This window comes from Aulonocara stuartgranti, assembly GCF_965226115.1.
Source record: "Aulonocara stuartgranti genome assembly, chromosome: 7".
NCBI classification, from domain to species: Eukaryota; Metazoa; Chordata; class Actinopteri; order Cichliformes; family Cichlidae; genus Aulonocara; species Aulonocara stuartgranti.
This window is the reverse complement of record NC_138945.1, coordinates 19,975,673-20,001,750: the sequence shown is the minus strand read 5'-3', so window position 1 is coordinate 20,001,750 and position 26,078 is coordinate 19,975,673. Positions and strand designations below refer to the sequence as shown.

General features: G+C 40.2%; 1 protein-coding gene across 3 annotated transcripts in view; it reads right to left on the bottom strand.

The window, feature by feature from the left end:
* Positions 1–479: 479 nt before the first annotated feature.
* Positions 480–26,078, bottom strand: part of LOC309710606 (lysosome membrane protein 2-like) — a 36,025-nt gene continuing 10,426 nt past the window's right edge. The window contains exons 1-13 of one of the 3 annotated variants that reach the window (XM_082540213.1): positions 25,907–25,992; positions 14,168–14,325; positions 12,196–12,343; positions 11,822–12,013; positions 11,583–11,674; positions 10,958–11,077; positions 7,416–7,594; positions 5,464–5,582; positions 5,287–5,360; positions 5,142–5,193; positions 4,107–4,259; positions 3,921–3,962; positions 480–3,613 (exon numbers count right to left, since the gene is read on the bottom strand). In XM_082540213.1, coding sequence (XP_082396339.1) covers positions 3,503–3,613; positions 3,921–3,962; positions 4,107–4,259; positions 5,142–5,193; positions 5,287–5,360; positions 5,464–5,582; positions 7,416–7,594; positions 10,958–11,077; positions 11,583–11,674; positions 11,822–12,013; positions 12,196–12,343; positions 14,168–14,259 — 1,374 coding nt within the window. In that variant the 5' untranslated portion in view covers positions 14,260–14,325; positions 25,907–25,992 and the 3' untranslated portion in view covers positions 480–3,502. Of the gene's footprint in view, positions 3,614–3,920; positions 3,963–4,106; positions 4,260–5,141; positions 5,194–5,286; positions 5,361–5,463; positions 5,583–7,415; positions 7,595–10,957; positions 11,078–11,582; positions 11,675–11,821; positions 12,014–12,195; positions 12,344–14,167; positions 14,326–25,906; positions 25,993–26,078 lie in introns of those variants that run through there. The other 2 variants (XM_082540211.1, XM_082540212.1) reach the window with 2 other exon arrangements.

Below are 26,078 nucleotides of genomic sequence, written 5' to 3'. Positions count from 1 at the left end.
GAAAGTCTTTTAGTTTTCATTTTGTTCAAATTTAAAGAACATCCCAACTTTCTGCAATTTGGGTTTTACATAAAAAACAAACAAACCTTTTCTTTGTGGAAAACGTCCAATAACAGTCCAATAACTCATCTATATATGTTTAGCATAGCTGCAACTTTAAGCTGCATGTTTCATGTCTACCTTCAGGGATGCCAGCTGAAACATCTGCTAACTGATATTTGAAAAGGTGAAATTAAACATAATTCGAAGCAGCACAATTTTCTGGCTTTTCTGGGGACCGAGTTATATCATCACTATCTGGGCACAGCTCACTGTACAAAAGCCAAAAACTAGATCCAGTAATTTAAACAAAGAATGTCAGCGATGTACTTATTGTGATAATATTTTATTGCCAACTATCTCCCCGTCGCTTGGCGCAGAATCGGACTTCTTCACAAAAAAAGAAAGGAAATAAAAAGAGACAAACACCAGTCAACAAGACCTGTACTGAAACTACTTTTTATTTTTTGTATACAGAATAAAAACATTCAACATTTTCAAAACAAGTATGTGTTTTATGGCAGTAACAATACTTTCAGGAAACATCTACAATCAAAGTATGGCACTGCGTAGCTCAGCGAACAGTCCACGCATTGCTTTATGTGTTTTGGTTTTATCGACACAGCAAAATAATTTATTCTCTTTAGCCACAACTGTGTTTTTATACTGTATATTGTGTATTTTTCAAAGGGATTCAGATGAATCCTGTCTTTCATCTCCTTGTGAGTTTGTAACTCTTATATAAAACACTGTGCACAAAGTTTCTAAAATGCAATCATTTTTTCCTTATTATAGTGTACGTGTTAAACACTTTACTAAAATCAAATGAATCCACTAATATCTGATATAGTCATTACGATTATCACAGTGCATATAAGCCTTTAATTAAAATGTTACATGAGCAGTAATAAAAGCCGGAATTCTGCAGCATTTTCCAGATCACATTATGACGGCACATTTTCATCACCAGCATCGAGTGAGAAAACTGTGACCCTGCACAACAACCTGCTAGTCAGGCAGAGAGTTTTCAAAGTGCAGTTTGACCCTACTGTTTGATATTAGAAATATCAAAAGGTTTTGTTATTTATTTAATTATTTTTTGGTAGCTGAAAGAAGAAGAAGGAAAAAAAGTCACGAGTAGATTTGTTGATATGGCACAGTGTTATGTTCACGCAACAAAAATCTTTAAAAGGAACAAGAAATCCAGTAACTTTAAAGACACTACTACAGCATCTAAAAGACATTTAAGTATATCACTTAGTCATAAACAGTTACACAGGGCAAAATACTGTCAACACATAAATTCTGTACTGTCTGAATCATGGTGTTACGACCCGGCTCAAAAGCCGCAACATAAAAAAGGAGACGAATACCAGAGTGTATGTAAAAAGAGGTTTATCTTAAAATGGACTATCAGGTTGGCTAAAATTGCTGGTGCCACCAAGGCAAAGACTAGTGAGCTCCCTGGGAAGCTTGCCTCAGGTATGCTTTTATCCACACCTGATTAGGTGTGGCCAATTAGCACCAGCTGAACACACTGAGCAGATTCGAGGCTGCAGAGGGACGTAACAATGGTTTCAACCAAAGAAATCTGCCGTGGTTAAGGCTTTAGAGCTTTATAAATATTTATAAAGTTCTTACATGAAATGTCTTTAATTCAAACATTTCTACAATGACACATTTAAAAAACAACAACACAAAAAACCATAAAGCAAGGTTGGTCTTACTTTACAAATTAAAATTTCCAAAATATACAGTGTTTTGTCCGATACTCATCCCCATCACACGCTGAGAGGAATGTAAGCAGTTCGTCACTTCTTACACTGTATGTATTTACAAACAAATGCCATACTCTGAAGATTCTCAGGTATGCTGGTTTTGTTAGATAACCCTCTATGCGCCATGGATGAGCAGAAAATATTATGTGACATTTTTTTGTAACATGAAATGCAAATGAGACATAGTAACACTGATTTATCATCCGGTATATTGTGCTTTCTCCTGCTTTAATAACTGCTTTACAGCTTCTAAGATGAGACCCCCTGAGAGTGAAATATAACACCCCAAAAAATCATTAGTTTAAGGATTTCATCACATTGCTCCCCAAATGACTTCGGTGCGCTTGTACAAGTAATCATTCCAAAAATCTGAAGTCTAAAGCAAGACAAATGAGTTTAGCCATAATGAAAGGAAGTTAACTATGTATGGAGGACCAAGACTGCCAAATTAAGAAAAAAAAAATCATAATTATGATTTAAATGCACTGTTGTGCCAAACATATTTGCTTTTCCAAATGAACCTCTATAAACTGTGTGTGAAGCTGGATTTAAAAAAATATGTGTTTTTATAACATGCTTAGTGCTATATTGCGCCAGTACAGAATATGACATTACTGGACTGGTTGCTGCTAATAGACTTACATTAGCTTATGTTAGCTAACTAGTGACACTCAGTAACTCAGCGGACAACAAGGACACTTAAAACAGTCTAATAAAGACAGTCTGGGAAAAGCAGTCTCTTTGGCTGCAACAATGAATGTTTCGTTAAAAAACAAAAACAACCAGAATATAATGTCCACTTTCACTCTCCATTCCTTAAGCAGTGAGTGGTTCTTTGTTGTTTGGCTAGTTGGGACCAAAACAGGAAATCTACATGTAACCCCAACCCACTCAAAAAACACAAAAATGCCAACAGAGAGATGAAATTAAATCTGATTGTAGATAAACAGAATAATTATGACAAATGTAAATAATATGGGAGGTCGGCAGGGGGTCGCTGACCAGTTTCTGGCCCGAGTGTGACTGAGGTGTCAATCACAACAACTCTACTATGGAGCCATAGTACAAAGGTAAATAATACAAAAGCAAACACAATCATTTACAAATGCATTGTAAATAATGTAATAAATTCCATTAACCTTAATTTACTCATTTTTTTCCATGTCTTCTTAATTTTGGCAGTTTTGATCCTCCGTCATTTAAAGGGTGTGATTGTTTTAGAACAGGGGTCCCCAATCCCAGTCCACGAGGGCCGGTGTCCCTGCAGGTTTTAGATCTCACCCAGGGTCAACACACCTGAATCACATGATTAGTTCATTACCAGGCCTCTGGAGAACTTCAGGACATGTTGAGAAGGTAATTTATCCATTTAAATCAGCTGTGATCAATCAAGGACACATCTAAAAGCAGGGACACCGGCCCTCGCGGACTGGGATTGGGGACCCCTGTTTTAGAACCACCACAGAGCACACTCGTCATCTCTGCTTACTGGATGACTGTTTACAACTATTTTTACATAATTAGCAGCAGCTAGAAGAAGCCACTGTTGTGTTCTAAACACTGTTTGTCTGGGAATAGAGTTTAGCGCTCTCTAAGGAAACCTAAGAGCATATAATACAAGACATCTGAGACTAAAAACATATCCTCTTCACCTGAGCCCTCTATGACAGACCCCTTGCACATCCTCAAGCTTCCACGTTAGCCTTAGGTGTCAGACCAATGTAGGTTCCATTCTGGGGATCCTCCTTCTCTTTATCATTAACTGGAGAGTAAGCGGTGTCGTCTTCAGCGGACGACTGTAGAGGGACATTAAGGACATAAAGCAGCATTACAAACTAATCAGGTCTTATTACAATTTGTAAAGTTATACCTGTAATGGAAAGTGGTTGCTTCCCCTTAATCATGCCATCTCACAACAATTAAAAAGGCAGTATTAATATGCAATGCATTAAGTGTACATTAGCAGAGTTATTTTAAGTCAGGTGAAACTGGTCTAGCTGTGCAATGAAAGATTAAATGAAAAAAGGCACTTAGGTGATAAATAATAACCAAAGTAAGACAAATGAATAAATAAAGCAGATAAAATAAAGCAGCAACACTTACAGCATAAAGAGGCTTGGTAAACACAATGCGCTTAACTTCATTCTTCCCAGGAACACACAGTGAGAAACACAAGCTCAGTGTTATTAGTGTGCAATTAAGCAACTCAATGAATTGTGCAAAAATTATGACTTATTAGGAGCAGGCAAATTGTAAGTTGTTAGGACTCAGCAAGAAGCAGTCTCATACCTTCTGTTTGCGAGCCCGGCACAGGAGGATGACAAAGACCATGAGCAGAATAACACCCAGTCCCACAATGACGAGAGGGAAGTTGGACACCAAATTGCTAATCAGCAGAAGCTTCTTTAATCTCTCTGAAGACGCATCGTCAATTTCCACGCTCTGTTTATTCAGAGAGAGAGAGAGTAAAAGATCCATCAGAGGAAGAGGGGAATTCAGCTGAGCATACAGAAGATGAAGAAACCAATCAGTACTAATGCATCAAGGCTGAAAATGTGGGAAAATCTAGCCAGGCTTTGACTTTTGGGAACCAAATCTACTTTTGATTATGTTGGCCTTGTCTAAATCTCTTGAAAAGAAATCCTTTTGAGACTGGATACACAGCTGAGAGATACATGTTCAGTGGAAAACACCAAATTTGCTTGGCAATGCCTAATTTGAATCAGCTGGGCTTCTTCTTATCTTAACTGGAAATCTGCACTAGTTGCTGTAATATCACCAGAAAAACACAACTTAATTGTGTTACTAAGCACTGTGTTTAGTGCTTAATCAATGCAAAACCCATCTGTCTGTCTTTTTCTAACTGCTCAATCAGTGTGAGGGGAGGAGTCCCGAGGGAGGAACCCATGCAGGCAAGCAAACATGCAAACTCCACACAGAAGAGCCCCAGCAGGCTGGTGGATTCTAAAACAGGACATTCTTGCTGTGAGGCCCATGTGAAAAAACACAAAGCTGTGTCTTTAGGGAGGTTATGGGGCAGGACTATTTCCTGGCTGGGAGACAGTTACTACTTGGACTCTCTGCTCATCGCACCCTTGTGCCAGTTACATTAGTTCAGAGCCAGGTCGCTTGTTTCCAGCTGTTTTCTATCTTTGCTCCAAGTCACACTCAGCTCAGTAAAGCTAAGCTGGACCGACATAATCATCTAACTCTCAGTAACACGTGTCTTTTTCAAAATGTTGACATACTGTTTAATTTCTTTATTGCACCTCATAATAAGGATCTAGGAGTTTCCTGTGTTTCAGCATGTGTAATATCACTTACCTCATTGAGGAACATTACAGGAAATACTGTTTCATTCAGGGATCTAGTGGTCCTGTTAAAAGTGCAGCAAAAAATATGGTTGGTAATCAAAAACAGCACCTACACGCATACGTTTAAAACAACAACAGAAGTGTGTGTTACTCACGGGAATCCAGGGATTCGCTGCATCAAGATGTTCACCTGCGCTCTTTTGTGAGCGCGTACAATCACTCCAGTGGTCTGTCAGAAAATAATGTATATAAACATAGATACACTTCAGAACTCCACCACTAGGTGGCGTAGCAGTACATCTTAATGTTTGACCCTAAGCCTGAAGACTTACCGGGTTTAGGTCTAGAAAAGTTTGGTGATGCGTCCTTTCAGGTGACAGTCCTTCAATGGCAGCCACATATTTGTTATCTGCCAGGTAGAAATGAGGAAAGGAGGCAACCACTGGCGCACCTGAGAGAAGAAATGAAAAATGTTTAATAAGACTCGAGCTCCCGCACGCCTCTGCTGCAAGGCCATCATTTCACACTAAACTGACCCAATCTAGAAAAGGAGAAAGCCTCTTCTCTTCAAAAGAAGAGAGATCAGGATCTAGATCATGTTGTCCACTGCTTGGAAGGTTAGTGGCTCGAGCCCTGGCAGCTCCCATCTGCATGCCAAGACATCCTCGGGCAAAATTTTGAACCCTGAATTGAGCGTGACTGTCTCAATGCTATATAGATACGAGGCTTGTAGTATAAAGCACTTTGAGTGCTCAAGCAGAGTAGAAAAGTCACGTGCTGTTGTTCAGATCATGTTTTATGTCTCCTATGTAAAACCTTCGAACCTCTTTCACACGACTATGGCGAATCTACACACGTTAAGCAAAGCGCCACAAAGATGACATAACTGTTGCCATTAAAGCGGCAGCACAGAAAACATTTTAATGCCCCATTTCCTTCATGTTTGAAGTCTGATCTAATCAAGGCATGACAACAATAACAAAACAGATCAAAAGGCGAAGAAGGTGGTGAGATACGATCTGACAGGGACGCAACATGTTACTTGGGGTCCAAGAAAAACAAAAACAAACAATAAATCATCACAAATGGACAATAACCCCTGTTGTGTGAGCAATTAAAGGCGGCAGCTGATATCCAGATAAAATTTCTTGTTAGTCTTTCTGAGTTCCTTCCTTATATTGTCAATGGAGGACTTCACGTTCAAGCAAACACAAATGGTCCAACGGTGGAAAAACCATGTGTCCCCGCAGCAGCAGCGACAAAGCCAGACAGTTATGAGAGGAGGGGGGCAGTTAGAGGTGCTGATAAAGTGGGGCAGAGGTGAGAGTTTTCCTGCTCTCCTGTTTAGCAACAGACGTTTGACAAAAACATTGGACACACGCAGTCACCTGAGAGGCTGTTCACATGACAACTGGCAAGGTCAATGCGGGCGTGCTAACACACACACATACTGGTATACTTATAGAGGCCTTTATTTACTGCGCTTGTTCTTTAACTCCGGGCCATAAACACGCAATCAAATTTCTCTTTATGGCTAAACAACATTCAAAAATACTTTTACCTTTGAAGTGAACTGCAGTTGTTCCATTTGTTTTAGTGGACAACGAAAATCCTTTTGAGAACGCCAATCTGTGACGTCTGTTTTAATCTTTGGCACAGTTACATTATTCTGAAGCAAAGCACGGAGTTTTTCAAATGTATCGCTTCACAACAATAAAACCTTGACGTGAGAAAAAACAGGGCTCGACGTTAATAACTCTGTGAAACTAGTTAGAAATGGCTGCATGCTGTGACAGAAAGGTGCAGTACGGGCCATCAACTGCATTGACCATGTAAAAAATTCCATATTTTTTACTTTAAATATGTAAAAGAAATGTTGAAACCACAAGTACTGTGATTTTACAGGATGGAAAGATGAGGCACAGCTGAGCTATGAACACTGAGGTAATGCCCGGTCATATTCAAGGGCAGAATCAGGTGACAGGGCTTACCGCCCACTCTGCTACTGGGTCAGTCATGTCAGATGACGCCTGAGGTGTGGGGAGAGCTGTGTCACATGGGTATTTTAGGGGGGTATTAGCATTACAAACAAAAGAAGGACTTTATTGATATCAGTGTAGTAGCCATTAGTATTTAATGGCTACTACATTGGACATTGAGTCTAAGCAAAGCTTTTGTGTCATTATTAAAGAAATTGGAGAAAAGAATAAAATGGGTTATGTTGGTGCTGAATCATGACCGATGCATGGAAAGTTTCTGAGAGAAACTGTGCTGCGTCGATTACCTTTCCGACAGGGGCTGACTTTAAGGACGCCAGTTCCCAGGCACTCCTTTGGGGTGACGCAGAAACCCTCATTGTCCGGGTTCTCCTCTTTGCTGGCCAGGACAGAGGGTGGAGGTGTGAAGCGGTAGGCTGGGATCCCTTTCACCTCGACGTCTTTCTCAAACTCCATGTAGATGGTCCTGGAGAATAAAGCGAACAGTCACATTGCACAAAAACAATTAACTTCACTCAGAGCACAGCATTTCATAGTGACACATGACTGCTGGAACTTTGCTGGAAATTCTCAGCATGATCGAGTGTGAATGCTGAATACTTCAAACTAATATTTTTAAGGACTGTACCTTTGGTGAGGAACTTCATAACAAGCAATGCGATCATGAGAAATGTTCTGTTATGTTATTTAAGAAAGACTGTTTGAACTAAGTAAAAGAAAAAAAACACTGCAGACTGACTTTCAGCAGAGACACAAAGAGGAAACCAGATGACTGACATTGATTTCAACAATATGCTAAAATCCTGCTGGGGCTCCTTCATCAGTAAATCTAGACTTGTAAGGGGAGCAGGGAAGACAAATAATATATTGTGGTGTTAACCTTCTGTTAGTACTGGGAGCAAAGACACTGTGAAATCTTTAAATGTGTGTGTGGTTTTTTTCCCAACATCCAAGAGAACTGAGAGCAGTTCATCCTTGCCCTGCATATCTGCAGCTTTGTCTTGTCGAGGGAATCCCAACCAGTCTTAGTGAGAACAAAGCACTCTATACAGTGTCTGCCAGCTGGTTGGGAGGGTGCAGCCCACCAATCGTGCAACAATACTGTACAGACCTTTCCCTTGACCTTCCTGGGAAAAGCCAAGTGAAAATCCTTGGCCTTATACTGCTAGGAATGAGAACTATTACAGTGTTACCATAGAAGAGCTCGACAGGGCAGTAGAAGGTCCTTAACCCATCAGCAGGACCAGTATCTGCTCCTTTGTGCACAGAGGAACGGGTTGCTACAAAATGACCTAGATTTTGAATGTCTTTGACCAAACATCAGAAACAGACTTCATGAGGGCAGTCTAAGGGCCTGAAATCCTCTAGTAGGCCCTGCGTTCATTGCCCAGCATTGTGGAGCCTGATTAGCATTTGCCATAGCATACCAGAATTGGCAGGTCTATCACAGGAGATCTGTGCTTTTCACAGATCACAGCAGGTGGAGGCATATCCATGGAGGTACATACAAACATCTACTGACCAGGCAATGCCATTAGGTGTCGGGATGAATCCTTGGAGCCACCACTCTGGTGCAGTGGTTCCTGGGTTCTTCCTTGTGAAAGACAATGTCCGATCTCATGTGCAGAGACTATGGAGGCAGGTCTTGAAGGTTGAAGAATTTGTTACCACTGACTGGACCCCAAGCTCACCTGATCTAAATCCCACAGAAAACTTCTGTGAGATTATGTTTCCATCCTACGCACCTCAGATTGCACAGGAGGTCAGTGACGCCCAGGTTCAGATCTAGGAGGACATCCCCCAGGGCACCATCTGTCATCTCATTAGGAGCATGCCCCGATGTTGTCAGGCTACTACTAAGTAAACCTCTGAGTTGCTGCGTAGTTGTACATAAGCTGTACATAATTTCTTTGCTTTCATTTTTAGGGTGTCTTTAAACTCAGCGCTCTGTAGGGTTCTTGCTCGTACGTAACTTCACCAAAATGTATTTGCGATGCAATTTTGTTTGAGTGACCACTAAATACAGAATGAAGGCTTTGAAAAAGTGTCACAGGGCTGGTTAAATTAAAATGATATGAGAGAGTCTATTATTTCTGTCATTTAATATTCGTGTATTTTTGACTTTATTTTTCAACATTTTTTAAATGAAATAAAACCCTCTAATGAAGTCAGTAATGATGATGAGCAAAAGGATGGTGAAGCTGGTATTCGAACAATGACACATGTTACCAATTCTTTTTCTTTGTAGCTCAGCTGCCAGTTTCTGGACCGAGAGGCCACCACCCGTTTAGCTCACAGATGGGAATTCTGCTGCTATGCAGTCCCAGGTGTTCTCTTTTAACTAAACATGCGTTTTAAACACAAAGTTATGTTAAGCGAGTGACTTATACATAGGGCTGAGGATCTGTGTGAAAGGTCGTCATGTATTAATGGAGCACTTCCACTTCAAATGATTGTAGTAAGTACAATAAAGGGGGGAGGGGGCGTATTCCCTTTAGTCACAGTTACACAGACGCCATAATGACACAACCAGGCCAAGAACAAGTAGGTGAAAGTGCTTTGTAAATATTTGGTGCAGGGGTTTTTGACACACGTCCAATCAAAGTCAAAGGTGCAACCATTCCACTCTGACTTTCCAGATTGTTTCCACGCTCAACAACATGAGGAAGACGTCCGAAACAGCTTGTGCTCTCTAAAGGACAAACTCTTGCTATGAAGACTAGGGAAGCAGCACGTCTGTTTTGCAACAAACAAGGTTTGGGATTAAATTTGGTACTCGTTGCAATTCTCAGCAGTCGTCAAACTGTCTCTAAAGACATCCTGGAAATCCTGGAGGAACCATAATAAATTTCCCCAAAAGCATTAGTTGAGAACATTTCTCACAAACACTTCCAAGAGGAAATACTTGTCCTGTGCTTAGCACAAAGTAACACTTACCATCAATCATCAAGCATTAAAAGCATTTTCTTTCTCTCTCTCTCTCTCTCTCCTTATTTTCTGTTATTCCACAATTGTCCTTGCATTCCCTCTCTCACCCTGTCCCTGATGTTCCAGACGGAAACTCTCCTAATAAGGAAGCCTTTTCATGGTGTTTTCTGGAAAATGCCACTTAAGTGTTTCAAACAGTCCTCGTGCTTTAAGCAGAAAAGTCAACAGCAAAGAGAGGTCACCCACTGAGCTGTTAGTAAGTGATCAGGATGTTAAAATAACATACCATGTGATCCACAGGCTGTGGACATTATTTCCATACTAGATGTGAAAGCCTCCACACTGGTCTGCTTGTCATGTACCAGAAATAGAACATGCAATCCCCATGTAAAATGTCCTAAATGGGACACCAAGTGTAAACAGATAGGGGCACACAGGTCCCCATGGTAACCACATTACATGTGTTTTACTGAAAAACTCTTTAATTGAAATAACACTTTATTTTTACCACATGACTAATAAAATTAACGTCAAAGCTGATGCCCTTTCCCTCCTTTGCCAGCTACAGTAATTTTTAGCTATAGCCAAGCTCCAAGAGCAGGAAAATAAAGTCAAAACTGCAGTTCCTCTAATGGCCACTTGAGGTTCTCTCCAAAAATTAGCTTTTCCCCACAGACTTGTGATAAAAAAAGACCAACTTTACAGGAAAAAAAACATGGTCACAGAATGGAATTTTTTTTTAAAAAGGTCTGGGTTTTGCTATGTATATAGTAGCTAAAAACTAAACTAAACATTAGTACAGAAAAAATAAAAACTGGTGCACAAAACTTCACCACAGTGGATAAAATGTGGTTGGCATACCACCAAAAGGGCTGGAGTGCACTGTGGTGATGAACCGTACCTGCACAGGTCTGGAGTAAAGATGTGAATGCGCTCATCCTTGTCAAGCAGGGGGTGGAAAGCACTTCCATCTGATCCAACGATGCTGTTGCTATAGTTAGATCTCCAGAAAGTCAACTCCCTACAAAACAACCAAAAAAGGCTTTTGGAATGTGCAGGCTTGTATTTAAAATCGAAAAAAAGAAAAGAAAAAAGAAAACAAATCTCATTTTCAAAATAATCCCGTCCAGTGAAAACAAATTTATCGTTTTCATCTTAATAACCATAAATTGCAGTGGTACGTTTTGATGATCAAATGTGTTTTTATCTGAAAGTCACAGTTAAAAAAAAAACACCCAGGAGCACAAGCGTAATTAGAGGCTCCAGGGGACCTAAGACAATAAAACTGGATAAGAAGGTTCAGTAAAGGCCATTTTTAAGGCATCAGGATATCCTGCTCTGTGCTCTGTGTTAAGGGCAAAGATCAGGATGAAGGCAGGCAGACAGTATCTCTATTACTGCCAAAAAAAGTAGAAAAAAAAGGATTTCACAGGCTTGTTAATACAAAGGTTACCCAATAAAATTTCATCACTCTGGATGAAGACAGAGAGGGAGAGTGTGTTTGCGTGAGACTGTATCAGCACTACCTTTGGCCTTTCCATGTTTCGATCCGGCCATAATCCATGTAGTTCTGCTCTCCAGTGTGGTAGATAAATTCACCGTCGTTGCTTCCATTTTTCTAAATAAAAAAACAAACAAACATTCAAAACGTGTTTTTCAAATGTTATTTCTGGAGAAACAAAAAATCTTCAAGACTTCATGGAGGATCTGCTCTGACAACTTTCTTTTCATAGCTTTATATTACTTGTAAAGAGCTGTTACATGCCTTGTACATGAGTCCAAACACCGTCTCCACCTCAGGTTTGGTGCCAGCAACGCGAACCAGCAGAGGATCTTTGTAGCCCCAAAGCAGTTCATCCACAGTGCGTGTAGTGAACAGATCACTCTTGAGAGAGTTCATCCAGATTGAAACCATGGAGGCCTTCCAGAAACTATCTTTCACATTGTTCATGACAGCCTGGAGACAGGAACGGAAGCAGTTGTGAGGAAAAAAAATTTGAACTAATAATACGGGATAAGGTGGACAATGAGATGGAAATGAGGACACAATAAACAATGTTCAGTAACAAAGAGAACATAAAGTCCTCTTTAACCCACTTGGATTTCCACTTTCCTCTACTTTTTCAGTTCATGACTCACCCAGGCAGGGATGTTGACAGTGGTGATGTTATCCTCAGCTGGATCACCCACAGATTTCTCCCTCAGGAACACAAAGCTTTTCGTGTTATACGCGGAGACCATTTTGCCATTTGCCACCATACTTACGTTGTCCTTGTACCTGTACTCCCTGTGCAAACGCAGGAAAAGAGTGTCATTTAAAATCCCCAAACGCAGACCACATAAACGTAGCACTGCATTTGTATTTTAGCACAACATTGCAACCATTCATCCATCCCTGCATCCATTCTCTTCCACTTATCAGGGTCGTGGAGGGTACTGGAGCCTATTGTAGCTATCATAGGGCGAGAAGCGGGGAACACCCTGGACAGGTTGCCAGTGCGACGCAGGACTAACACTTATATTCACACCTATGGGCAATTTAGAATCCCCAGTTAACCTAAGTACATTAAGTGCATGTCTTTAGACAGTGGGAGAGAGAGAGAGACCCAGAGAGAACCCACACAGATACAGGGAGAACATGCAAACTCCACATAGAAAGGCTCCAGACAGTTTGGGGAGTCAAACTCAGGACCTTCTTGCTGTGAAGCAACAGTTTTATCATTCATCGTATTGAAATTAACCAACCCAAAACTGTTAAAATGACATTCTAGGAATAGATTATCTTGATACGCAATGTTGGCTGTTGCAACGTTTCCGGTGCTTTAGCAGTTATCATCATTTAGGGCTTAATTGAGTGCAGGATTTTGATGACTAGTGATTAAAAACTAGCAACCCACACAAAAAAATAAAAAAGGCCTCCTGAGGAAAAGACAAGACGAAAGTAATATATCGCAAAGAGGAAGCAGAAAAGCAGAAGGCCACATGACACAGCCTGAGAGTTATGACCTGTGGCCCAGCTTAGAAAACCTAAGCAAAAATTCAACATGCACAGTATATGGCAACACAGTAGTAGTGGTATTATATATATTTAATATGTTTTATACTATCACAATTGCCAAATTTTACAGCATTAATAAACCATGTTTATAGCCAGAAAAAATAAGCCTTTATAGAAGTGCCTAAAAATCTGAATTCAAACTGTAGCCCTCCAGATGGCGATAGCTGTAATTGCAAAAAGATTTACAGTCCCAGATAAGACAAACCTCTATAAACACTTTCATGGTAAGGTTACGGACTCACACAATCATTTTGAATAATACAGAATACTAGGGGTGCAACGATACACAAAATTCACGGTTAGGTTAGGTACTTTGGTGTCACGGTTCGATATTTTTTCGATATAGAAAAAAAATGTTTACGCCTTTTTAATTTGTCATTTATTAAAATTATAAATATATATTTTAACTCAAAAGTACAGTTTTTAAATTTAATGTTGCTGAAACAACAAAGTAATAAAAAAAATTAATCTATCTGATCAAGAAATCACTCATCTTTGGAAAAGAGAGTTTATTACAGAGAAATGGCTCTTTCCAAATTAAAAGCTATACTATACGCTTCTTCTGGGGTATACTCTCAGCAGCATATTAAACATATCAGGTCCCCATAAGGAGAATCACGTGCTAACAGCTGTCTAACTCGGGTAAAGTTTGTAGCATGCGTGCTTGTTGTTTTTGTCTGCTTCCACTTGTCTTTGCACTAGAATGATGTCGGCGTAAATGTGCAGTCATATTCATTATGTTTCCACTAGTGCTGTCAGCGTTAATCTGAAATGACGTTAACGCCACAACACGGAAAATCTCCGTTAACGAAAAATCTCCGTTTTCAAAAATACCCGTGTACGTGTGGACGTAGCCTGAGTCAAAAAGGTACTTGTCATGTCCCCGTGGCTACATCCATCTTTTATTTACAGTCTCTACCCAGAGCACATTTACCAGATTGTGTGATTTCAGTGATTTCTTAGAAGACTTTTTTTTTTTACACTCACCATAAACATCTGTTTGCTAACATTCATGTCAACAAGAAGTTGACAAGTTCTGCTCCTGCTTCTTACCTGTACGTATAGGGTCCAATCTGTTTAACTTCTGGCTTTGTCCCTGCAAGAAACTCTTTTGGATTGGTCATATTGAAGAAGTAAAACTGCATGTAGACAGGAGGGGGAGGTTTTTTCCATGAGTCAAACACGCGGCTGCCCTCTACCAACACAATCTCCTGTTGAGACATAAGAAACACTTTTTAGTTGAAAACTCATCATCATATATAATTCAAACTCACAAATATGGTTGTGAAAAGCAAATCTTTTGGGAGTAATTAATATAAAAACACTGACTGCACATTTTACATACTGCATTAAAACATTTTTCTCTTCAATATGGAGTTTGACATCATTTTTTTTATGTGGTTTTCAGGTGATTTCCTGCACAAAGTGGAAACTTTTGCAACAGCCAACACATTTTGAACATGAAGTTTCCACAATGTGCTCCTAGTAAAAACAAATAGTAACAACAAATCATCCGTAGGGGGTCGTGGAGGGGAGATGCTGTCTGAGCGGCAAAAACAAGAACACTGACTGCACACATGAATGGTATGAGGGGAGGCCCTTCCACTGCTCCAATTGTTAGCGGTTGCCTGTGGCAACAGGCAGTTGGGGGAGAGCCGCTAACCGATCATGTGATGCAGAAAGCTGGATGCACACTGTTTATGCAGAACTCCAGCCTTAATGAACTGAGCCACATTCCTCAGTACTGAGCCCTTATGAGGCCCTGGAGGTGGAACACAGGCAACTATCCTGCTTCATTCTCACAGCAAACGTCATTGCCTGCGGACAGGAACATTTTGAGATACATTTTGAGATACTGGCAAAGAAAGAGGCAAAAAACTGAAGGCTCTGAGAGGATTAGCATTTCTTTCAAGAGAACATTAAGAGAAAATCTCACTCTGGCCTAATTGTGTCAGATTTATCTTAAAGTTAATAGCTGGAGAAATAGGTCCAGAACTGCTCGATGCTTTAGGGGAATACTCACCCCCTCTTACTCCTCCCCCCTCTTCCTCTGCGGTCCCCTCTACTTGATCAGAGACAAAGGTTTAGCTGAGTGGCCAAGGACAATAAAGCTGTCACCTTAGATTGAGGAAGGGAGAGGGTGGTCTTTCTGTGATCTTATTTCATGCTTTGAACAATCAATAGGGTAAACCTCCCAGCATGGCACTTAAAATACATGGAAAACAGGAACAGAAAAAACCCTCTTATCTCAGTATCTACCACTGCTTTCCTTACACCACTCCCCATATGAAAACACATGCAGCAGGTGATTACATAAATACACTTAAAGCTAGTGCTTTGATGTGCAGACATTCACATACATAGATGTGAACAACACTGGGCACAGCAAGAGGCCACAGTATTCATTAAGTCCTCCAGTCATGGTGCACAGGCTTTGTAGGCTCTAAATGGGTTTGCCTCAGTAGTGGTTAAAAGATTCAACAAAGCCAAACAAAGAACTGTAGACCAGCCCTGATATTATTTAAACCATCAAGACTATATCAAGGTCCATTTAGTTTTCTATTGTCCATAAAACCCACTTGCAATCAAACTGCAGAAGTGAAGAATTATGGTTTGGCACAAACACAACCAAAGGATGGAAGTTTGACTTTGGGACAATCCTGCAACTTAAATCTTAGTATAATGATTTCAGTATATGTGTGTATACATATCTATATATTTTCTTCTGAATGGGTGGGCCAATCTGAGCAAAACTTTGCACAGTAGTGATGGGATTTCCAGCTCTTTTTAGAGAACCGGCTCTTTCGGCTTGGCTCACTAAAAAGAGCCGGCTCTTTCGGCTCTGAACCGGCTCTTCAGGTTATTTTGTTGCTTTAATTAATTTATTAGTAACAATAATATAAAATTATGCACAAAAGGAATTACTAATGTAAAAAAAGAAAGTGGTTTTATTTATATATGTTTATATATAAATATATGCGGTGGCCCCTAGAGACAAAGCACGTACAAACTCCAAAAAGCACATACAAACTCCAAAACACATTTCTAGCATGAACTGAACTTCCAAAACAGAGCTACCTAGATCACTTAAATTACACAATTAAAAGCATGAAAGCATATGTGTATTGTTTGTGTATTTATACACAAGCATTCATATATAGTCAAATAATAAAAATAAAAAAAAGTTCATTTACCTGTTATTACCACACACCAAATCCGGTCGTTGGTACTTGCTGGCTTGTGTAGCCACTAGGTAACAAACGCTCAACACTGTGCCCTAGCATCCTGGAGCACTTCTGTTGTCTTTTGTACGTGTTTTAGTTTTTATGTGCTTCTGAGTTTTTACGTGTGTTGGAGCTATTTGTTCTTTATTTTTGTTTTTGTTCTTATTTTTGAAATTAGTTAAAGTTTGTTGTTAGTTTACTTATATTTTGGGGTTTATTTGTCGGTTAATATTTTGTTTTAAATGATTTGTTTTGTTTGTTGTTATTTTGTTAAATTAGTCAGTAAGAGCTGTAGGGCCATTTTGTTTCTATAAATAAAGAGACTGGTATAGGACCAGCATGCATTGGGGTGGGCCTATGGTTTTTTACCAGAGCAGGAGAAGCAGTAGGAAGGATCTTGTTATTGCTTGCCAAATGGATAAATAAACCAAAACCAAAACTCTCAACTAAAAGGTTTGGACAATGGACTTCTTTTGCCTGCGTACGAAATATTACCTCAGTGCAGCAGTGGCTTGTGGACTTTAAGTTGTGGGACGTTTGATCATACAAAAGTAAAGGAATTGCCACTACACAAAGTAAAAAACCTTCCCATGGACAAAGGAATAATCCTTCATTAATGGATATAAGGATTTCAAGGATCACCGTCGAACTCGAATAAAAGTTATTGGATCGTCTGGTGAGTAATCCAGACGGATTTGATGTTGAAGCCTGGATCAACATGTCACTCGTTCGTCAAAGCTGGTGAGTGATAATATTGTTTAAGCCGTAAAGGAAAACGGTGAAACTATTGGAGTTTAAAGACATAATTTCACTACAAAGACCGATGAACTGAGTTTTGACGTACTAAATTGGTGCATAATTGGATCGCTAATTGAAACATGCCAACGCCCTCTGTGGAAATGTTTGTCCGCTGCAAAAGGCAGGTAAATGGATGTCATGTTTGTACTTTAGGCTATGGACTCTCAGTGTGCTGTGCATCTTTATAAAGTTTGAAATAATCCAAGAGGACAATAAAAATGTCGGATATTAAGAGTAAACGAGAGGATGACACTGAGATGCAAGCAGAGAAAAGAAGCGTTAAATTTACGCCAAAAGGTTTGGATTTGTATATAAAGACATGCCAAGAAAAGCGCAGTTCAATGTGTAAGCAAGCATCTAAGTACATGGGGAAAATTTCCGCTTTAATGACCTCACATGAAAACGTTAAGGAAGTGTCTTCTGAATTTGGGAAGTTTATTAAATGCTATCAAGATGCAAACGCTTTGCAAGAATCCTTTTTAAGTTTGCCACTGCCAGAAGATGAAGTGAAAAGGCAAGTTGCACATTTTCAGTCGAAGGTGACAGCATTCTCTGTTTTTATGGACAAAGTAAAGGTTTGGTTGCAGGAGGCGGGCGAGCCGTATACTGAACAAAGCAATACTGTTCGCAATGATAAAGCTGTTGAAAGTTTGGATGAAATAAAACCTGAAGACAGTGTCTCTAATATCTCAAGTGTAAAACCACCTTCAAAAACCTTGTCACAGCAAAGTCGAATTTCATCAACATCTTCCGCATGCATTAAAGCTGCGGCTGACAAGGCAGCGCTCATGGAGCGACTGGCTGCATTAAAGAAAAAACATTCTATCGAAGCGCAAGAGGAAAAACTGAGAAAAGAAAAGGAGAAACTGAGAAAAGAAAAGGAGACATTATCCTTGGAAACAGAGCTGGCAGCCACTAATGCAAAGCTTCGTGTCTTAAAAATAAATTCAGTTTGTAGCTCTGAGCATTCTGATGGAATGAACTCTTATTTTGAAAGAGGGCACGTACAAGAAGCGCCTAGTTTAAATCCTTGTGCCGATACATTTGTTCCAACATCAAGAGATTACTCTGGTATAAATTCTGCATCTGAATCACAAGTAATCGTACCTAGACAAAGTCAAACCCAACATCAGGTTGATGATTCAGCTCAAGTGACGCAGCAAACACAGCCTCAGTCTCCTACTTTGACTGGGAACTGCACGAAGGAGATTGTAAATATTATGCAAAAACAAAATGACATCACTACTTTGCTTGTAAAACAAAACTTATCTTCTGTCCTCCCCGCCAGAAACATCCCTGTGTTTGATGGAGACCCTTTACAGTACAGATCATTTATGAATGCCTTTGAAAATGGAGTGGAAGCTAAAACTGATAACTGGAGCGACTGTTTGCATTTTTTAGAGCAGTTCACTAGGGGGCAGCCTAGAGATTTGGTGCATAGTTGTCAGCATTTACCACCCGAGCAGGGGCCCGTTCTTCGTACCTCGCTAAGTAGGTTAGCCGGATTAGATTGTTGACGATTTCGCGTGATCCTGGATCAGTCGGTTCCCCGAAGCTCATCCGGGACTTGCTGTCATAGCAACAGAGCCGTAAGCGTAAACCTGCTCGGGAGCAGGTTTACTTTATGTAAACAGGATTAGATCGCGGCCACTCAGGTATGTCCGCTTCATTTATACGAAAGCAACAGCGATATTTTTCCACTGTTTCACCATAAATAAATATTATCAATGTAACTAAAGATAATGCAGCACTTGATCCTTTTATTGATGTCACACAGATACATACAGGTCATTTCCTAAAAAAGGGAAATGTACTATTAACATTCTATTACATGTATGTGATTATTACAGATGTAATTCATATTTCAGAGTAGTAATTGTAAATTACTTCGTGTAATCAAGATGAGAGACCACGGCTATAAAAGCGAAGGTGGATTTGGGAAGCCTGTCGCAGCCATGTCCTGTCCGTATACGCGACCAACCCATTGCGGAAGGTGCAAGATTGATAAGGAGAGTTTTCAGAATTCAGCATATATTGCGGGACAGACAGGATCCTTTAGCTCAGCGCGACAGTGTGCTCATAGAGAGATATCGATATTCCCGTGAGGGTATTATTTACTTAACCAACTTGTTGACGAGGGGGTGCAGGACCACCACCTGTCTTTTTTTCCTCTGCCCTTTTCTTGGTTGCTGTTATGAACAAACTAACAGAGTATTACAGGCCAGTATTACCTTGCCAAGAGACGCAAAGCAATCTAAGAGATAAATATTACCATTCTGTAGAATACTCCTGTATTCCACTTTTACTTGTTCCCATGTTCTTGTGGGTCCTGTTGTGGCTCTAATGTGAAAGGGGATATAATATAACATATTATAATATAATATAATGCCATATGATATTGGACAATATAGTGTCATATGATAGATCTACCCTACCGCCTACTGGTGTTGGCCAGAGGGGCCGATGGCGCGATATGGCAGCCTGGCTACAACCGTAGCTGCCTCCACCAGTGTGTGAATGTGGGAGTGAATGAATAGTGGTATCGTAAAGCGCTTTGGGTGCCTTGGAAAGCGCTATATAAACCCAATCCATTATTATTATTATTATTAAATTACCTACGAGTTTGATTTGTCAGCAACTTTCTGCCAGCCCTCTCTCCTTGCTTTTGCAGCCTTTGCAGTGTTCTCTTGCGTTTTAATTAAACTCTGAAACTCCTGAAATCCCTCACTCATGAGTTCTTGCTCTGCTGCCGGAAAATACCGAGCACGCCCCTTGGACATTTTCGCCGACCAATCAGCGGGTTGCCGATCAATGTTTCTACTATCGATGCGTAGCCCCTTTTACGACACCCAGTGATGTCACATTCCTGCGTCCAGCTGTAGTAATCGTCAACAGCAGGTGTGTTCGGGGAACCGGATTAGCGAGCTCACGGTTAGCGCGATGATTTGATCTTGGATGTGTCATTTGATCTTGGATGTAGTAAGCGACGTACGAAGAACGGGCCCCTGGGCTATTCCACAGCCAAAGATCTTCTTGAAGAACATTTTGGGAACGAAAATAAAATTGCCTCTGCATATATGGAGAGGATTGTGAGTTGGGTACCTATTAAAAGTGAGGATGTGAAAGGTCTACAGTCATTCTCTCTTTTTCTTCAAGGATGTTCGAATCTAATGCAGCAAGTTGTTTATATGAAGGAGTTGGATTTGCCCTCAAATATGAGAATGGTTGTTATGAAACTTCCATACAAATTGAGGGAAAAATGGAGAGTTGTTGCCTATGAACTGCAGGAACAAAATGGTTACAGAGCAGTATTCACTGATCTGGTTACCTTTATAATAAAACAGGTAAAAGTAGCATCAGATCCAGTGTTTGGCAACATACAAGACTCACAATCTGGAAGCAGCTTTAAAGCTTCAAGTTCTACCAAGCAAAGAAAAAAGGGAAGTAGTTTTGCCACTAATGTCAGTACAGTGCCAGGAATCAAAACTCAATCAACTGGAAGCAGAACAACTTCCGCCGTTCTGCATAGTTGTTTGTTTTGTTCACACAGCAACCATTTACTAGAGAATTGTAAGCAGTTTAAAGCTAAAACGCATCAGGATAAGTTGACTTTTATCAAGGAAAGGGGAATTTGTTTTGGTTGTTTAAAAGTTGGTCACACAAGCAAAGACTGTAGGAGTCGTTTGGATTGCGACGTGTGTCACCAAAGGCACCCAGGGGTTCTTCATATAGAGCGAAAGGATCCAGGTGCGTCTTCGGAACAAACTCAACAGAGGACAAACTCTAATGTCAACTTTTCAACTGCAACCACTCAGACATGTGGGTATATTGGGGCTGGTCATGAAGTTGATGCAATTTTTTCTATAGTTCCAGTTCAAGTTAAGAGCCAAAAGAGTAATAAAATTGTGCAAACTTATGCGTTTTTGGATCCTGGAAGTTCAGGTACATTCTGTACAGAAACTTTGGCAAAAAGGCTGAATGTAAAAGGTAAAAAGACCAATATCTTTTTGAGAACAATGAGTCAAGATAAGATTGTTAGTACACAAGTTCTGTCTGGTTTGGAAGTGTCTGGTTTGGAAGCAAATGATTTCATGCCATTGCCAGATGTTTTGACTCAAAAGACTATGCCAGTTTCTACAGTTAATATTCCCCAGCAAAGCGACATCGATCAGTGGCCTCATCTTAAACCTGTTAAACTGTACAACGTTAATGCAGATGTGGAGCTACTGATAGGCACTGATGCTTCCAATGTTTTGGAGCCATGGAAGGTGATAAACAGTGTGGGGGGTGGACCTTATGCTGTAAAAACAAAAGTTGGCTGGGTCATAAATGGTCCCCTGCGCACTGGAAGTAACAGTGGAAATAAAACCAACTGCACTGCTGTAACAGCCAATAGGATTTCTGTTGAGCGTCTTGAAGACATGTTGATTAAACAGTACAATCATGATTTTAATGAAAGATCATCAGAGGAGCAGACTGAAATGTCTAGAGAGGATCTGTGTTTCATGGATATTGTTAGTAGTTCAATAAAGCTTATTGGAAATCATTATCACATTGATTTGCCTTTCAGGAGAGAAGGTTCCAGTTTGCCAAATAACCTCTGTGTCGCAGAGCAGCGTCTCCAGAGTCTCAGACGGAGATTCGAAAAGGATACTCATTATAAGGATGAATACACTAAATGTGTAAACAACATGCTTGAACGAGGATATGCCGAGTTTGTGCCTGTAGATGAGTTGCACAAAGATGATGGAAAGGTGTGGTACATCCCTCATCATGGAGTGTATCATCCCACAAAGGGCAAATTAAGAGTTGTATTTGACTGTGGAACAACTTATAAAGGAGCATCATTGAACAGTCAGCTTCTACAGGGACCTGATCTCACAAACTCGCTGGTTGGGGTTCTGATCAGATTTAGACAAGAGCCTGTTGCATTAATGGCGGACATTGATTCCATGTTTCACCAAGTTCACGTCTCAGAAAAACATGTCAACTTTCTCCGTTTCCTGTGGTGGCAACATGGCAACACTTCAAGGTCTGCACAGGAATGCAGGATGAAAGTGCATTTGTTTGGAGCTGTATCTTCGCCAAGTTGTGCAAATTATGCTCTACAGAGAACTGCAGATGATAATGCACAACAGTTTCCAGCTGAAGTGGTTGATACAGTCAAAAGAAACTTTTATGTGGATGATTGTTTGAAATCTGTTGCTTCAGAAGAGGAGGCAGTGCACATGGTGAAGAGGCTGACAGATATCTGCGCTAAAGGAGGATTTAAGCTTTCAAAATGGATCAGCAACAGTCGCACAGTGCTCATGTCAATCCCAGAGGAAAGAAGAGCAAAGGAAATTAAGGATCTGGATTTGGACACAGATCAACTTCCAGTTGAGAGAGCACTGGGTTTACAGTGGTGCATAACAACAGACAAGTTCCAGTTCAGAACCTCCCTGCAGGACCGTCCAACAACCAGAAGGGGAATTTTGTCTGTGGTCAGCTCACTGTATGATCCTTTGGGAATCTTGTCTCCCTTCAGTATGCCAGCTAAACTGTTGCTACAAGAGCTTTGCCAACAAAATTTGGAGTGGGATGAAGTTATTCCCAACTCTCTTTCCCAGCGGTGGCGTGATTGGCTGGAGGATCTCCAGCTGATTTCAAAGTTTAAAGTGGAACGTTGCATTAAACCAAATTGCTTTGGAAGACCAGATAGGGCACAACTTCATCATTTTTCTGATGCAAGTCAAGATGGGTATGGAACGGTGTCATATTTAAAGTTGGAAAAGAATAACGTCACGCATGTTGCTTTTATCCTGGGAAAGGCTAGAGTTGCTCCTCTCAAGCAAACTACAATTCCCAGGTTGGAATTGACGGCTGCAGTTCTTGCAGTTCGGGTGGACAGGCTTCTGCAAAAGGAGCTGCAAGTCAGGTTGGAAAAATCAGTTTTTTGGACTGATAGCACAACAGTACTGAAATACATCTCCAATGAAACCAGAAGATTCAATACTTTTGTTGCAAACAGAATTGCTGTTATTCGGGAAGCAACAGATGTGAATCAGTGGAGATACGTTTCTTCTAAGGAGAATCCTGCAGATGACGCATCCAGAGGTATGAGAGCTGGGGATCTCCTCAAATGTAGGAGATGGATAAAAGGGCCAGAATTTCTCTATGAGTCAGAAAAGGAATGGCCTAAACTGGATGTGGAGTACAGTGTAATTTCTGCAGATGACCCAGAGGTCAAAAGGGACCTGACAATGAATGCCATTGTGAGAGAATTACAAAATCCTACCAGCTATTTTATCCTCTACTTCTCGTCTTGGGCAAAACTTAAAATCTCTGTAGCCTGGCTTTTAAAGATGAAAGAGGTCTTGGTGTTGTTGGCACAGAAGAGGAAAGAGTTGCTTGCTGCAGGTTTGAATAAGAATGATCCGGAAGGTCAGAAAGAAGTGGAGATAAGAATGGAAAGATTTAAGACCACTTTGAAGAAAGGAAATCTCACTCCAGAAGACTTGGCAAAGGCAGAACAAGCTATTCTTCAATATGCACAACAACAGAAATTTACGACTGAAATGGCTTTAATCCGCAATGGCCTCAAAGGAGTCTCTAAGGGAAATTGTCTCTATAAACTTGATCCAGTGTTGGATGCAGGAATCCTCAGAGTGGGTGGCCGATTGAATAAAGCAGCCATGCCTATGGAATTAAAGCATCCTGTAATTTTGACAAAAGATATGCATGTGTCAACACTGATTTTACACCATATCCATCAAAGGTTGGGACATGCAGGAAGAGCACACATGCTGTCAAAACTAAGACAAAATTACTGGATACTAAATGCAAATTCTGCTGCCAGGAAAATCATCTCTCGTTGTGTCACGTGTAGACGCAACAGAGGAAAGTTTGTTGAACAAAAGATGGCGGATCTGCCTGAAGAGAGAGTCCTGCCAGACATAGCTCCATTCACAAATGTTGGAGTGGACTATTTTGGACCTATAAGTGTTAAAAGAGGACGAAGTCTCCTTAAAAGGTATGGAGTTCTTTTTACTTGTTTCACCAGTCGTGCAGTACATCTGGAGATTGCATGTACACTTGATACAGACTCTTGTATAAATGCTGTGAGGAGGTTCATCTGTAGACGAGGCCCAGTTTCGACCATCAGATCTGATAATGCTACAAATTTTGTTGGGGCGAATCGAGAGTTGAAAGAAAGTTTGACTGAGCTGGACCATGCCAAAATTCAAAAGGCTTTTTTGTTCAGGATGGCATGAAATGGAACTTCAACATCCCAGCAGCTTCTCACCAAGGCGGTGTGTGGGAGCGTCTCATTCGTTCAGTAAAGAATATTTTAGCCTCAGTTCTTAAGGAGCAAGTTCTGGATGATGAAGGACTCCACACAGTCTTCTGTGAGGTTGAAGCTATAATGAACGACAGACCCATTATTAAAGTTTCAGATGACTCAAATGATCTTGAAGCACTGACACCCAATCACTTGTTGTTGCTGAAAAATAAACCAGTTTTTCCACCAGGACTGTTTCATCCAAGTGATTTGCATGTCAGGAAAAGGTGGAAACAGGTACAGTACATGGCAGAGTTGTTCTGGAAGAGATGGCTTTCTGAGTACCTACCTTTGATGCAAGAAAGACAAAAATGGATGAGGACTAAAAGTTGTCTTATACCTGGAGATGTTGTTTTAATTGCAGACGCTACAGCTCCAAGAGGATCATGGATGATGGCGAAAGTCTTAAATGTAAACCAGGATGCAAAAGGCTTGGTGCGTTCTGTGAGACTACAAACAAGGACCAGTGTTTTGGAAAGGCCAGTGACAAAACTTATTTTGCTACTGGAAGCCTCATCGTGAAGAAAATCCTCAATGAAAATTAAGGATTTGTTTAAGGGAATAGCTCCTCCTTTTGGGACTTTAAAGTAATTGTGATTGTATGCACAATTAGGGGCCGGAGTGTTGGAGCTATTTGTTCTTTATTTTTGTTTTTGTTCTTATTTTTGAAATTAGTTAAAGTTTGTTGTTAGTTTACTTATATTTTGGGGTTTATTTGTCGGTTAATATTTTGTTTTAAATGATTTGTTTTGTTTGTTGTTATTTTGTTAAATTAGTCAGTAAGAGCTGTAGGGCCATTTTGTTTCTATAAATAAAGAGACTGGTATAGGACCAGCATGCATTGGGGTGGGCCTATGGTTTTTTACCAGAGCAGGAGAAGCAGTAGGAAGGATCTTGTTATTGCTTGCCAAATGGATAAATAAACCAAAACCAAAACTCTCAACTAAAAGGTTTGGACAATGGACTTCTTTTGCCTGCGTACGAAATATTACCTCAGTGCAGCAGTGGCTTGTGGACTTTAAGTTGTGGGACGTTTGATCATACAAAAGTAAAGGAATTGCCACTACAACGTGTTTTGGAGTTTTTACGTGTTTTTACGTGTTTTGGAGTTTGTACGTGCTTCAGGGTTTGTACGTGATTTGTCTGTAGGGGCCACCGTAAATATACTTTTATTTATTCACTCCACATAAAATGTAATAAATAAATCATATAATACAAAAATCAACTATTCACATTTCAACTTTTAACTATTTAAATTTTCAGCTTTTTCCTTTTACAAATTTAAAGTGAAACAACACAAAACACTGCAAACCACAACACAATTAAATATAAATTAAAATATGAAAACAAAAAGAACATGCACATTCTCTGTCATATAGGCTTGCATGAATAAACTTTCTGTATCCTTTATCATCCGCAACTGAAAATAGTTGTGGATGAGTACTATACCTTTCTAATGTGCTGTTGTTATCCCTGGCTCCCTCCTGCTCAGTGTTGCCAACTCCTCAGTAAGGAAAATCGCTATTGGTTGTCCTAAAAGTCGCTAGAAGTCGCTAAATGACGTCATCGCCTAATTTGCATAATTGGTCATGCTAATCTAATTGTAACCTATGTTGTTGGA